The sequence below is a fragment of the Xyrauchen texanus genome, chromosome 11 (genome assembly GCF_025860055.1).
Source record: "Xyrauchen texanus isolate HMW12.3.18 chromosome 11, RBS_HiC_50CHRs, whole genome shotgun sequence".
Lineage (NCBI taxonomy): Eukaryota > Metazoa > Chordata > Actinopteri > Cypriniformes > Catostomidae > Xyrauchen > Xyrauchen texanus.
In genome coordinates this window covers 32,656,897-32,672,698 of record NC_068286.1, presented here as the reverse complement: position 1 = coordinate 32,672,698, position 15,802 = coordinate 32,656,897, and the positions used below count along the sequence as shown (strand labels likewise).

The 15,802-nt window shown below is 38.9% G+C and overlaps 1 protein-coding gene across 1 annotated transcript in view; it reads right to left on the bottom strand.

Annotated features, from left to right (window-relative positions):
• Nucleotides 1-169: 169 nt before the first annotated feature.
• The window catches only part of LOC127651416 (receptor tyrosine-protein kinase erbB-4-like), a 364,872-nt gene continuing 349,239 nt past the window's right edge, over nucleotides 170-15,802 (bottom strand). The window contains exon 27 of the mRNA XM_052137221.1: nucleotides 170-3,075. Coding sequence (XP_051993181.1) covers nucleotides 2,213-3,075 — 863 coding nt within the window. The 3' untranslated portion in view covers nucleotides 170-2,212. The remainder of the gene's footprint in view (nucleotides 3,076-15,802) is intronic.

Genomic DNA, 15,802 nt, shown 5'->3' with positions numbered 1-15,802 from the left:
ATTTACTCCATTCAATTGAAGGAAAGAGTTTATTAAACAATTCATTAAATAAAGTCAAGGTATCCAAGTACCATCATACCAATAAAACATTTTTATTTTATTTTTTTTACAAGGGAAAGTACAGATTAGTAATGGAGTACACCCGAATAGAGTGGAAAAGTGTGGTACTTGTAACATGCAAAATAAAAAGGCCCTCATAGACGATAAATATTCCCAAAACCAACCAAAGTACAAGGCAAACAATAAGAAAAGCCCCCCAAAATCTAGCTACATCTCCCATGGCTGTTCAGTCGAAAGCAAATCAAATGCTCATAATATTAGCATGATACATTTAGGACATAATTTGCACACATTTGTCACAACCTCTTATATGCTATGACACTTTGACATAGTAGTGATAAGAAGTGATGGAAGTCTATTACAGTCTGCAAAACATATGAACAATGTCTCCCTGGCCACAATACGGTCACACTCTCATTGAGAGCTGGTATATATTTCAGACAAAAGTATTTTCTGTCACAGTACAATGAAAATTTCTCCACTGGAGATCAGTAGTTTATTTTAGTTTGTTTTGTGCCCTCCTTGAGTTTAAGTTATCTGTAATATTGCCTTCAAATAGTATATAAGTTTTATCATTAAATTGTTTTTTTTTATCAAATTCATCACTTTTAAATACAGCATTTTTTCAATACATAGTCCCCAGTACTGGCCGAGTTTATTTGCACATACATTAGGTGGCTCAGTAGTAAATATTCAAATTTGTTGCACATATATACAGAAGTTCAAATTCCAGTTCATATCTCTCTTCTGGCACTTCCACCAACCTTTTGTGCCACTGAGGAAGGCACTTATTTTCTGTCTGCACTTGAAGCACTGTGATATGACCATGTGCTCCATCTGTATCAGATTTGTTAATAATTCCTATATTTCAGATTGCAAAACTGGGGAACACAGGTAAGATCTTTTAAAAACATGACGTAGAACAACAGGAAAGAAAAAAAATTGTATCCAAACATTGTTAGTCCATTAATATATTTATGGGAATGGGATGAGTGCACCATTTTACAAGTCAATCCATGGCATTGTCTGATTCCCATCCAAGAGTAATTCTAATGTTCCTGTAGGCTCTGTAGGCTACTTGATCTATAATGTAACAGTTTCCACCATTTGCTTCAAGATTAAATTAGGCAAAAAGACAATTTACTAGCAAGAAGTCGCTCTGTCAACATACAGTATGTTAGCATTTGTATCTGAGTATAAATGTATGACACCAGAAATACAATTTCCTGCATTTGAACCTCAAGAGGAAGTTTAGACAGTGTCCCATTTCACTTTCTGTTACATTCTGATGATTAGAATAAAAAAGGTTGAATAGATTTTGAAATAGTTTAGAGGCACTTTGGTTGATAAGTATTCCCTTTAAAGTCCAATATCCTCACATTTATCTCTGTCTCAAATTCCTCTGGCAAAAATGTTTGAAGTTGAGATTTGTCCTGTTCTTTAAAGAGGATTAAAGGATTAGTTCACCCAAAACTGAAAATTCTGCCATTATGTACTCAACCTAATGTTGCTCCAAAACTGTATGACTTTCTTCTGTGGAACACAAAAGATACAGGGTTTATTTGACATATATTGAAAGCAAAAACCAATTCCAGTAGGTCAAGAAAAAAAAAAAACAGCATAAAACCACAATAAAAGTAATTGATATAACTAATTTCGATACACTTTATTTCAAGTCTTCCCAAATCATATAATCATTTTATCTTCACATGTTTGGTTGCAGATGCAATGAGAACCAATGATGTTTTGATGTTTTCAATGTATTCACCATATCTGATTTCAGCACTTTTTTATTAATTAGTTGATTTGAGAGTGAATAACCTCATAAATTTAGTTGTATTAATCACACAAAGTAATTGTATTGCTTAAGAAGACTTGGAATATAGTACATGAGACGTATTGATTATTTTATTAGTGTGGTTTTCTGGTGTTGTCTTTGTCCTTTTCCGAGCTTGACAGACCGTATTCACTATTCATTTTTATTAAATAGCGAATAATCCCTGTCAAAATCCACATTTTGTGTTCCAAGGAAGAAAGGAAGTAATATGGGTTTGAAGCAACATTTTCATTTTTGGTTGAAATACACCTTTAAGAATACGTTAGTATAGGTGCTGGTTGAGGAATCTGGCTCCAGAAAGTGGAGAATGCGGTTTTACACTACTGTATTCCTATGCCGATATGGTGGGGGTGGTAGGACCGTTCTTGGTCTCTTGTTAAACTCTGAAATATTCTCTGGGTATTCAGCTATAGCAATTCGACTTTGGATACTGTGCCTGTAGAGATGTTTACTTTTTGAGTCTTTTGGAGGATCTTGAGGGATTGGCTGGGTCAATTTGTGGGGTAGACTGTGCTGCCAGTAGTCTGGATTATCAAAATTCTTTTTCAATTTCCTGTCAACCATTACAGTCCCAGTAAGACCTGTTTGAAACATGTTACCTGAATAGACAAGGTGGCCCGGATGGCCAGAGATACTCTTAATTGTGACTGAAGACTTTGCCACTTGGGTTGAGTTGGGATGGGTTGCACAACCAGGCTGACTTGCCAGACAAGGTTGGATCTGTTGGCTGACAAGGGAGATTTGTGTTAACAGGGAAGGATTGTCAGACTTGCTCGAAGAATTGGCTTCAACACCAAGTGGCGACTGGGAATGCTGATCATTTTGGCACAATGATCTTGGAGGAGGCTGAACAGGTGGAACAGCAAAATGGACATGTGTTCCCTGGCCATGGTGATGGGCTTTCCCGGTTTGTGTGGTGAGGATAACGTGGCTGTTTGTAGTGTTGGCCGCTGTTGTCATCTGCCGTGGGATGGAAGCTCCATTTTTCCTCAGAATCTCTTGGTTCATCCCACTGTTTTTGTTGTATGAATTGAGGTAAAGGGGTTTATTGATGTACTCATCCTCGCCTTGGGGTTTCCTTTCAGGAGTGCTGTGGTAACCCGGGTTGTCCAGTGCATTAATATTTCCTTTTTTCTGTAGAGTTACGAAAGGATTCTCCTCAATAGGACTAAGATGATCTGCAGACACAAAGCAGAAAATAGCATTTGTTTATCCCTCCCTACTCTGTCCATGCATCGCTGCATGGACGGGTGGTGAGTTTGCCCAGAACAGAACCATACCTCCACCACAACAGATTTCTTAAATTGTCTACAGTACAAGCCAATAAAAGTATTCATTAAAGTATTCAAGTTGAGTATTAATTTGATGGAAGTGGCCCTGACTGAATTTTTTGAATATTTACTGTAAATGTATGCAGTCAAGTTTGATGGTGTCACCTAACTAAGATTATTCTTATTTTTTGTCAGATAAATACAGCTGTATTTATACATTATATCATAGTTAAGTAATCTTAAATGTCACTGGCCCTGTGAGGGATCAAGCAGTTAAGCAAGAGGAGTCACAAGAGAAGTTCAAAAGTAAGGATTTTATTTCCCAAAAATCATTACAACAAAACAAAAATAAAGTTTAGGGCCCGTAAAAGAGGTCCAATAAACAGACAATAACTAAAGCTCTGAACATAAGAGACTCAAAAATACAACTGAAACAAAGGGGACTTATATATTGGCTGATCAAATCAATTGACACACAAGGGAAGACTAACAACAACACTACTACATAAACTACAAATAACAGCAACACCTACTTAAAAACTTATTCCAAAAGAAATATGCTTTTACTTAACCTTACCTCAACAAAAATACTCAATATAATATGAATTCAACCCCCAAAATATCTAAACAGGGAATAAAGCTACCCCCCTCGGACTTAACAAGCAGTGGTAGGGTCCAATTAGGCCACCTCCCCTATAAAGCTGCTCTTGCTCCAAACACCACCCCTTTAAGCCAGCAGACTTCCTGAATCTCTCCGGGGTGTGGAATCCAACACTGGTAAGCTCAGAAACAAAATAATTATACAAACAGAATAGCAATCCAAAAGTAACTAATGTTGCGTGCTCCCAAAAAGATACTCATGTATGGTCAACTAAATAAAGTATAATGTGTGTGAAATGAACTAAGTGTCCTGTGAGTTATTTGTAACTAAATAAATATTTGCAACCAATGTATAGTGTGTATGAGGTTACCGCTCTTGAACTGGTTGTGAGGCCATGGCTGTGGCCATCACAGGCCCATTTGGTGTTTTTAAAATTATTGCACAATTGTACAATTAAATCCTATTATAATCTATATAAACTATACACTCACCTAAAGGATTATTAGGAACACCATACTAATACTGTGTTTGACCCCCTTTCGCCTACAGAACTGCCTTAATTCTACGTGGCATTGATTCAACAAGGTGCTGAAAGCATTCTTTAGAAATGTTGGCCCATATTGATAGGATAGCATCTTGTAGTTGATGGAGATTTGTGGGATGCACATCCAGGGCACGAAGCTCCCGTTCCACCACATCCCAAAGATGCTCTATTGGGTTGAGATCTGGTGACTGTGGGGGCCATTTTAGTACAGTGAACTCATTGTCATGTTCAAGAAACCAATTTGAAATGATTCGAGCTTTGTGACATGGTGCATTATCCTGCTGGAAGTAGCCATCAGAGGATGGGTACATGGTGGCCATAAAGGGATGGACATGGTCAGAAACAATGCCGTGGCATTTAAACAATGCCCAATTGGCACTAAGGGGCCTAAAGTGTGCCAAGAAAACATCCCCCACACCATTACACCACCACCACCAGCCTGCACAGTGGTAACAAGGCATGATGGATCCATGTTCTCATTCTGTTTATGCCAAATTCTGACTGTACCATCTGAATGTCTCAACAGAAATTGAGACTCATCAGACCAGGCAACATTTTTCCAGTCTTCAACTGTCCAATTTTGGTGAGCTCTTGCAAATTGTAGCCTCTTTTTCCTATTTGTAGTGGAGATGAGTGGTACCCGGTGGGGTCTTCTGCTGTTGTAGCCCATCCTCCTCAAGGTTGTGCGTGTTGTGACTTCACAAATGCTTTGCAGCATACCTCGGTTGTAACTAGTGGTTATTTCAGGCAAAGTTGCTCTTCTATCAGCTTGAATCAGTTGGCCCATTCTCCTCTGACCTCTAGCATCAACAAGGCATTTTCGCCCACAGGACTGCCGCATACTGGAAGTTTTTCCCTTTTCACACCATTCTTTGTAAACCCTAGAAATGGTTGTGCGTGAAAATCCCAGTAACTGAGCAGATTGTGAAATACTCAGACCGGCCCGTCTGGCACCAACAACCATGCCACGCTCAAAATTGCTTAAATCACCTTTCTTTCCCATTCTGACATTCAGTTTGGAGTTCAAGAGATTGTCTTGACCAGGACCACACCCCTAAATGTATTGAAGCAACTGCCATGTGATTGGTTGACTAGATAATTGCATTAATGAGAAATAGAACAGGTGTTCCTAATAATCCTTTAGGTGAGTGTATAATGTTGGCAAGATCTGATTCTCACATTTCCATATTTGGCCACTGTTTTGTGATAGAAAATATATGTGATCTGCCGTGTTGGTGTGTCTTTATGTTTCCAGGAAAAGCTTCAATCACTGTCATAATGAGAATAATTTGTAGTGTTTTTATAGGATAATAAAAAATAAATATGGTGTTTTTATATATTTTGACTGTCGTACAACAAAGTCCCATGTGTCAACTTCCAAAAATCTATACCATACATACTATACTATACTACTATATATATTTGTTTATTCAGATCAAGTGTCCTTTGGCCACTCCACCAATGGAGTTTTGCGTAGTTTAAAGTAGTTTGAAGTTTAAAGTAGTTTAAATGAGTTTAAAGTAGTTTAAATGAGTTTAAAGTAGTTTGAAGTTTAAAGTAGTTTGTAGTTTAAAGTTTAACTTTAAGTTGCTAGATAGATAGATAGAGAGATAGATGGACATACAGACAGATAGACAGATAGATAGATAAATAGATATTGACCCTCAGATAGATAGAGAGATACAGAGATAGATAGATAGACCCTCAGATAGATAGATAGATATATAGATAGATAGATAGAGAGAGATAGATAGATAGACATTGACCCTCAGATAGATAGATAGACAACAGACAGACAGAGAGACAGATAGATAGATAGATAGATAGATAGATAGATAGATAGATAGATAGATAGACATTGACCCTCAGATAGATAGATAGACAACAGACAGACAGAGAGACAGATAGATAGATAGATAGATATTGACCCTCAGATAGATAGATAGATAGATTGATTGATTGATCCATCCTTGCTACCCTGAGTCCCATGAACAAAGCCAGAAGTCTTTATGTTGTTCTGTTGCAGAGATATGTGATTTGTTACTCGGTTGCTAGGGTAACCCCATATGGTTGCTAGGCAGTTACCATAGTGATACTTATCAAGTGTTCTTGCCATCCTGATTGAAATAAATCAACCCAGAAGTCTCTACGATTTTCTGTTGCAGAGATATGTGATTTGTAACTTGGTTGCTAGGGTAACCCCATCTGGTTGTTAGGCAGTCACATAGTGATACTTATCAAGTGTTCTTGACATCCTGATTGAAATAAACCAACCCAGAATCTCTACGATTTTCTGGTCCAGAGATATGTGATTTGTTACTCGGTTGCTAGGGTAACCCAATGTGGTTAAGAGACAGTTACCATAGTGATACTTATCAAGTCTCCTTGACATCCTGATTGAAATAAACCAACCCAGAAGTCTCTATGATTTCCTGGTGCAGAGATATGTGATTTGTTACTCGGTTGCTAGGGTAACCCCATCTGGTTGCTAGGCAGTTACCATAGTGATACTAATGAAGTGTCCTTGCCATCCTGATTGAAATAAGTCAATCTGGAAGTCTCTACTTTTTTCTGATGCAGAGATATGTGATTTGTTACTCGGTTGCTAGGGTAACCCCATCTGATTGTTAGGCAGTCACCATAGTGATACTTATCAAGTCTTCTTGACATCCTGATTGAAATAAACCAACCCAGAAGTCTCTACGATTATCTGGTGCAGAGATATGTGATTTGTTACTCTGTTGCTAGGGTAACCCCATCTGGTTGCTAGGCAGTTACCATAGTGATACTAATGAAGTCTCCTTGCCATCCTGATTGAAATAAGTCAATCCGGAAGTCTCTACGTTTTTCTGATGCAGAGATATGTGATTTGTTACTTGGTTGCTAAGGTAACCCCATGTGGTTGCTAGGCAGTTACCATAGTGATACATATCAAGTCTCCTTGCCATCCTGATTGAAATAAATCAACCCAGAAGTCTCTCTGATTTTCTGGTGCAGAGATATGTGATTTGTTACTCGGTTGCTAGGGTAACCCCATGTGGTTGCTAGGCAGTTACCATAGTGATACTTATCAAGTCTCCTTTCCATCCTGATTGAAATAAATGAACCCAGAAGTCTCTCTGATTTTCTGGTGCAGAGATATAGTTATTGCTAAACGGTTGCTAGGGTACTCTGTTTAGTTGCTAGGGAGTGGCTTGACAGCTGCCAATCATGAAACTCCAAAGGCTGCTTGTCAGTATGAATGATATAAACCAACTCCCATGCCTCTGTGACATTCAGAATGGAAGATATCCCTCTATGGATTTTGGTTGTTAAGGTGCTCGACAATGGTTGCTAGGGAGGGGCTAGGAAGTGTTGAGGTGATTCATGATTGGCTGTTTGCTGCCCCGAGTCAAACGAGACCACCCTTGTGTTTCTATGACACTTCTATCCGGAGATATCCCTTTGATGCCTTTCATAAGAAGTCTATGGGAGTTGTTGCTAAGGTGCTTTAAATTGTTGCTAGGGCGTCGCTTGATAGCTTCACAATGATCCCGAGAGACTGATTGGTCATCTGAGTAAAATGAGCCCACCCCCTTGTCTCTATGACACTGTGATCCAGAGCTATGTTCAATACAAAATCCCTATGCAATGAGGGAGAGAGAGAGGGAGAGATGCAGGGCTGACGGGCCCTTTTTGTCTGTGTGTGTGAAAATGTCAGTTGGGATTTAAATTTCTGAACATTCCGCAATGTTAAGTCAAAGGGAGTTTTTTCCGAGTTTGTCATTTTTAGGAAAACCGTAAGTCCGATCAGTTAGAAAAGATATAGCACACTATTCGGGATTAGTCTGAAGGTCTGTGCCGAGTTTGGTGCCTGTAGCTTAAAAGCTCTAGGAGGAGTTAGTCTTGGTAATTTTAGTCTCAGAAGAATAATAATAATAACTAGATAGGTACATTTCCTGAAGAAAATGTGAGTGGTGCTTGCCGTGGCAAAACTTCGTGAAATAGCATGCTTGAAAAGAACAAAAATTATGGTCATAAATAAATCAACCCAGAAGTCTCTACGTTTTTCTGATGCAGAGATATGTGATTTGTTACTCGGTTGCTAGGGTAAACCCATCTGGTTGCTAGGCAGTTACCATAGTGATAGTAATGAAGTCTCCTTGCCATCCTTATTGAAATAAGTCAACCCGGAAGTCTGTACTATTTTCTGGTGCAGAGATATGTGATTTGTTACTCGGTTGCTAGGGTAACCCCATGTGGTTGCTAGGCAGTTACCATAGTGATACTTATCAAGTCTCCTTGCTATCCAGAGTAAAATCAGTCAACCAGGAAGTCTCTACGATGTTCTGATCCAGAGATATGTGATTTGTTATTTGGTTGCTAGGGTAACCCCTCCTTGTTGCTAGGAAGTTACCATAGTGATACTTATGAAGTGTCCTTGCCATCCTGAGTGAAATAAACCAACCCAGAAGTCTCTACGTTTTTCTGATGCAGAGATATGTGATTTGTTAATTGGTTGCTAGGGTAACCCCATCTGGTTGCTAGGCAGTTACCATATTGATACTAATGAAGTGTCCTTGCCATCCTGGTTGAAATAAATCAACCCGGAAGTCTGTACTCTTTTCTGGTGCCGAGATCTGTGATTTGTTTCTCGGTTGCTAGGGTAACCCCATCTGGTTGCTAGGCAGTTACCATAGTGATAGTAATCAAGTGTCCTTGCGATCCTGAGTGAAATAAATCAACCCGGAAGTCAGTACTATTTTCTGGTGCAGAGATATGTGATTTGTTACTCGGTTGCTAGGGTAACCCCATCTGGTTGCTAGGCAGTTACCATAGTGATAGTAATCAAGTGTCCTTGCCATCCTGATTGAAATAAGTCAACCCGGAAGTCTCTACGCTTTTCTGATGCAGAGATATGTGATTTGTTACTCGGTTGCTAGGGTAACCCCATCTGGTTGCTAGGCAGTTACCATAGTGATAGTAATGAAGTGTCCTTGCCATCCTGAGTGAAATAAATCAACCCGGAAGTCAGTACTATTTTCTGGTGCAGAGATATGTGATTTGTTACTCGGTTGCTAGGGTAACCCCATCTGGTTGCTAGGCAGTAATCATAGTGATAGTAATCAAGTGTCCTTGCCATCCTGATTGAAATAAGTCAACCCGGAAGTCTCTACGCTTTTCTGATGCAGAGATATGTGATTTGTTACTCGGTTGCTAGGGTAACCCCATCTGGTTGCTAGGCAGTTAACTTAGTGATACTAATGAAGTGTCCTTGCCATCCTGATTGAAATAAATCAACCCAGAAGTTTCTCTGATTTTCTGGTGCAGAGATATAGTTACTGCTAAAGGGTTGCTAGGGTACTCTGTTTAGTTGCTAGGGAGTGGCTTGGCAGCTGCCAATCATTAATCTCCAACGGCTGCTTGTCAGTATGAATGATATAAACCAACTCCCATGCCTCTGTGACATTCAGAATGGAAGATATCCTCTATGGATTTTGGTTGCTAAGGTGCTCGACAATGGTTGCTAGGGAGGGGCTAGGAAGTGTTGAGGTGATTCATGATTGGCTGTTTGCTGCCCCGAGTGAAACGAGACCACCCTTGTGTTTCTATGAAACTTCTATCCGGAGATATCCCTTTGATGTCTTTCATTAGAAGTGTATGGGACTTGTTGCTAAGGTGCTCTAAATTGTTGCTAGGGCGTGGCTTGATAGATTCAAAATGATCCTGAGATACTGATTGGTCGTCTGAGTAAAATGAGCCCGCCCCATTGTCTCTATGACACTGTGATCCAGAGCTATGTTGAATACAAATCCCAATGCCATTTCATTTCATGGGCCGTCCTACACCATTGTAAGTCAATTGGGGCATTTTTGGGCAGCTCCTGCCCCCCAGGGGTGCAACTTTTACCCCATTTTGAGGTATGCTCTTACAGAGCCTGCCAGCCTCTTCAAATGTGGCAAATCACACGTTTCTGCGAAATCCTCGCTGGAGCTGTGACGCGTCAAAGTTTGTCGCAATGTTAAGTCTATGGGATTTTTCGGCCGCTTTTTTGCCCCTGGGGCAATTACCGTACTCCGATCGCTTATAAAAGTCATAGCACACGTGTCCTCAATAGGCCGTTCGATTTGACACCTCATTCGTGGGTCTACGCCAAACGGTGCGGGACGAAGTTAGGTGCCGAAGTTTTGTACGGAGATAGAATAATAAAAAGTATAAAAATAAAAATAAGTATGTGAGATTACAATAGTGATGCTTTGCAAGCACCACTAACTAGATGGGTACATTTCCTGAAGAAAATGTGAGTGGTGCTTGCCGTGGCGAAACTCGTCAAACAGCATGCTGTAACTCGAAAAGAACAAAAATCACGGTCATAAATAAATCAACCCGGAATTCTGTACGATTTTCTGGTGCAGAAATATGTGATTTGTTACTCGGTTGCTAGGGTAAGCCCGTGTGGTTGCTATGCAGTTACCAAGGTAATACAATACGCGGCTCCTTTCCATCCCGAGCGAAATAAGTCAACCCGGAAGTCTCTACGTTTTTCCGATGCAGAGATATGTGATTTGTTACTCTGTTGCTAGGGTAACCCCATGTGGTTGATAGGCAGTTACCGTAGTGATACTTATGAAGTGTCCTTGCCATCCTGATTGGAATAAATCAACCCAGAAGTCTCTCTGATTTTCTGGTGCATAGATATAGTTGTAGCTAAACGGTTGCTAGGGTACTCTGTTTAGTTGCTAGGGAGTGGCTTGGCAGCTGCCAATCGTGAAACTTCAAAGGCTGCTTGTCAGTATGAGTGATATAAACCAACTCCCATGCCTCTGTGACATTCAGAATCGAAGATATGCCTCTATGGATTTTGGTTGCTAAGGTGCTCGACAATGGTTGCTAGGGAGGGGCTAGGAAGTGTTGAGGTGATTCATGATTGGCTGTTTGCTGCCCCGAGTCAAACGAGACCACCCTTGTGTTTCTATGACGCTTCTATCCGGAGATATCCCTTTGATGTCTTTCATTAGAAGTCTATGGGACTTGTTGCTAAGGTGCTTTAAATTGTTGTTAGGGCGTGGCTTGATAGCTTCACAATGATCCCGAGAGACTGATTGGTCGTCTGAGTAAAATGAGCCCACCCCCTTGTCTCTACGACACTGTGATCCAGAGCTATGTTCAATACAAAATCCCTATTTCATGGTCCGTCCTACACCATTGTAAGTCAATGGGGGCAACTTTGGGCTGCTCCTGCCCCCCAGGGGTGCAACTTTTACCCCATATTGAGGCATGCTCTTACAGAGCCTGCCAGCCTCTTCAAATGTAGCAAATCACACTTTTCTGCGAAATCCTCGCTCGGAGCTGTGATGCGTCAAAGTTTCTCGCAATGTTAAGTCTATGGGATTTTGCGGCCGCTTTTTTGCCCCTGGGGCAAATACCGTACCCCCGATCGCTTACAAAAGTCATAGCACACGTGTCCTCAATAGGCCGTTCGATTTGATACCTCATGCCAAACGGTGCGGGACGAGTTAGGTGCTGAACTTTTGTACGGAGATATAGAAATAAAAATAAAAATAATAAGTATGTGAGATTACAATAGTGATGCTTTGCAAGCACCACTAATAAGTATGGCGAATAACAATAGTGATGCCTTGCCTTTGGCAAGCACCACTAATAATAATAATAAGTATGGCGAATAACAATAGTGATGCCTTGCCTTTGGCAAGCACCACTAATAAGTATGTGAGATTACAATAGTGATGCTTTGCAAGCACCACTAATAAGAAGAAGAAAAATAAGTATGTGAGATTACAATAGTGATGCTTTGCAAGCACCACTAATAATAATAAGTATGTGAGATTACAATAGTGATGCTTTGCAAGCACCACTAATAATAATAATAAGTATGTGAGATTACAATAGTGATGCTTTGCAAGCACCACTAATAAGTATGTGAGATTACAATAGTGATGCTTTGCAAGCACCACTAAAAATAAGTATGTGAGATTACAATAGTGATGCTTTGCAAGCACCACTAATAATAATAATAAGTTTAAATAGGATTTCAGTAAGTTGGCTCTCACAAGCCAACTTAACTAACAAACTAAAACATTTTTACACAACAATGTTAGCCATATGAGTTTGATTTTCTGGAATTTTGTTAGGCTTGATCATATTTTTTTAAATACATATTTTTTTTTTAATAAAAAAGATAAATATTTAGTGCAGTGCATTTTATTGAAATAAATTTAAACCGCTATAACTTTTTATCTTTCTTTTTTTAACTGATTTCACTCCCACAATAAACTTCCAAGTATCTTCTTTAAAAATAGTTACAATTTAGGTCTGTACTCCAAAGTTTTGACCATTTCAATTTTAGTATTTAATTTTTTGGCCTATGCTCGCTCATAAAGGGAAGTAACATTTAACAGATTAAAATATAAACAGTTTAAGAATGAAGTTTAAGAATGAAGTTTACATAGCCAAATACATTTAAAGTTTTATACAATTGCTGATATTTAATCATAGAAAATATTCTCTGTCTGAGGTCAGTTAGGATCACTACATTATTTTAATAATGTGAAATTTTAGAAAAATAGTAGAGAGAATTGTTTATTTCATATTTTATTTCATTCATCACATTCCCAGTGGGTCAGAAGTTTACATACCCTTTGTTAGTATTTGGTAGCATTGCCTTTAACTTGTTTAACTTGGGTCAAACATTTTGGGTAGCCTTCCATCTGCTTCTCAATAAGTTGCTAGAATTTGACCCATTCCTCCGGACCGAAGTGCTGTAACTGAGTAAGATTTGTAGGCCTCCTTGCTCGCAGATGCTTTTTCAGTTCTGCCCACAAATTTATATTGGATAGAGGTCAGGGCTTTATTATGGCCACTCTAATACCTTGACTTTGTTATCCTTTGGAGGCATGCTTGGGGTCATTGTCAATTTGGAAGACCCATTTGTGACCGAGCTATAACTTCCTGGTTGATTTCTTCAGATTTTGCTTCAATATATCCACAGTTTCCTTTCTCATGATGCCATCTATTTTGTGAAGTGCACCAGTCCCTCTTGCTGCAAAGCACCCCCACAACATGATGCTTCCACTCCCATGCTTCACGGATGGTGTTCTTCGGCCGCACCCTTTTCCCTCCAAATATAATGATGGTCATTGTGGCAAACAGTTCAATTTTTGTTTCATCAGACCAGAGGACATTTCTCCAAAAAGAAAGATATTTGTTCCCATGTGCTCTTGCAAACTACAGTCTGGCTTTTTATGGTGCTTTTGGAGCAGTGGCTTCTTGCTGAGCAACCTTTAAGATTATGTCGATACAGGACTTGTTTTACTGTGGATATAGATACTTGTCTACCTGTGTCCTCCAGCATCTTCTCAAGGTCCTTTGCTGTTGTTCTGGGGTTGATTTGCACTTTTTGCACCAAACTATGTTCATCTCTAGGAGATAGAATGTGTCTCCTTCCTGAGCAGGATCATGACTGTGTGGTCCCATGGTGTTTATACTTGCATACTATTGTTTGTACAGATGAACATGGCACCTTCAGGTGTTTGGAAATTGCTCCCAATGATGAACCAGAATTGTGGAGGTCCAAATTTTTTTCTGAGGTCTTGGCTGATTTCTTGTTATTTTTTTTTCATGATGTCAAACGAAGAGGCACTGAGTTTGAAGGTAGGCCTTAAAATACATCCACAGGTAAACCTGCTATCAGATGCTAATTGGCTAATTGTCTAAAGGCTTGGTATCATTTTCTGGAATTTTCCAAGCTGCTTAAAGGCACAGTTAACTTAGTGAATGTAAACTTCTGACCCACTGGAATTGTGATATAGGCAATTAAAAGTGAAGTAATCTGTCGGGAAACAATTGTTGGAAAATGTACTTGCATCATGCACAAAGTAGATGTCCTAAATGACTTTTAATAATATTAAATTTGTGGAGTGGTTAAAAATAATTTTAATGACTTCAACTTAAGTGTATGTAAAGTTCTGACTTCAACTGTAGCTCACTTATGTTGCTTCAATCGCTGGGTTTCCATCCAAAATGTTTAGCATTTTTTAGAGCATTTCTAAAAATTTGACTTGCGAAAATACAAATTGTTGTGCGTTTCCATCCACTACGTAATATGAATTATCATAAGGGAGCCGACTTGTCATGATGGAGCTGCTGAATGACCTCTCCCTGCATTGGGGACAGTTTTATTTGCAAGATTGGAGCAAGTATCTGATTTTATTAAATGCATCCATGAGACACCGCAGAATAAGTGTAATATCAGATATAATGTGGGCTGAAATAGCTGCAATGCACACACACCACCAATCTCTGCATACCTGGGAGCCCCCTTTCTGGTGGATTATGAGGACCCACTATATTGACTAGATGTGGTGTCTGAATGACAAGCGCTATGTTCAAAGAATTGTGTGCCAAGGTCGGACCTTTCAGTGGGCTAGTCACATCAAGCTAATGCCCACTCATAACACATGCACGAATGGTCATCATTTTGCAAATAAACAGTTTTCATCGACTTAATGTGCATTTTAACTAATGCAAAACTCTAGAAAATCCACCTCCTTCTAGCGCATTGAATTTTAAGCGAATTTAGAATTTTTATTCGCATATCAAGCATTTCCATTCAGGATTTCTTAAGCACAATTTCAAAATGTGCATAATAGTTGGTCGGAAACCCATTTAATGTAGCTAGAAATTGTTGTAACTCCTAGTGTAGCTAATTACATTTTCAAAAGTGTAGCTGAATTTTTTGTAAACTACTTTAAATTAAATATAGCTTGTAGCTAATTGGCAAGCTAAAGTTTCAAAGAAGTTACGGTTTCATAATTAGCAAATGTTTATAAGTTAATTGTGGCATACCTAACTACATTTTTAAAAAGTTAGTTTGACTTTTTAATAGTTGAAATTACATATGTCTTTTAGCTTGGTAAGCTAAATTTTCAAAGTAGCCTCAGTTTCAAAATTAGCAATTGTCTGTAATAACCTGTATCATTGCTAACTACATTTTCAAAAGGGTTGTTTAACTGTTTTAACTACTATAAATGACAATTAGGTTGTAGCTTATTAAGCTATTATTTTAAAGTAATTTAAATTTTAAAGTTAGCAATTGTTTGTTAGTAAATTTTATCATTGCTAACTACACTTTCAATAGGGTTTGACTGTTTTTGAGCCATTTTAGATTAGAAATAGCTCGTAGATTGCTGTGCCAAAGTTTCAAAATAGCTTCAGTTTAAAAGTAAGCAACAGTTTTAATTAAATAGGAACGTAGCCACATAGTCCTTCAAAAGTATTATTTTATTAAGCATATATACTTTTGAAGGACTATGTGGCTACGTAGCATTTAGCAAGGCAAAGCTCAAAGAACAGTGAGCTCTCAGATCAAATGTTACAATTTGTAGCTCACCACCCACAAATCATCTGCACTCTTTGGTTTGAGGTCTCTAAGGTGAAGGATGAGACTTATAACTGCTGCCAAGATTTGTAATGTAGGAACGCAGAATCTA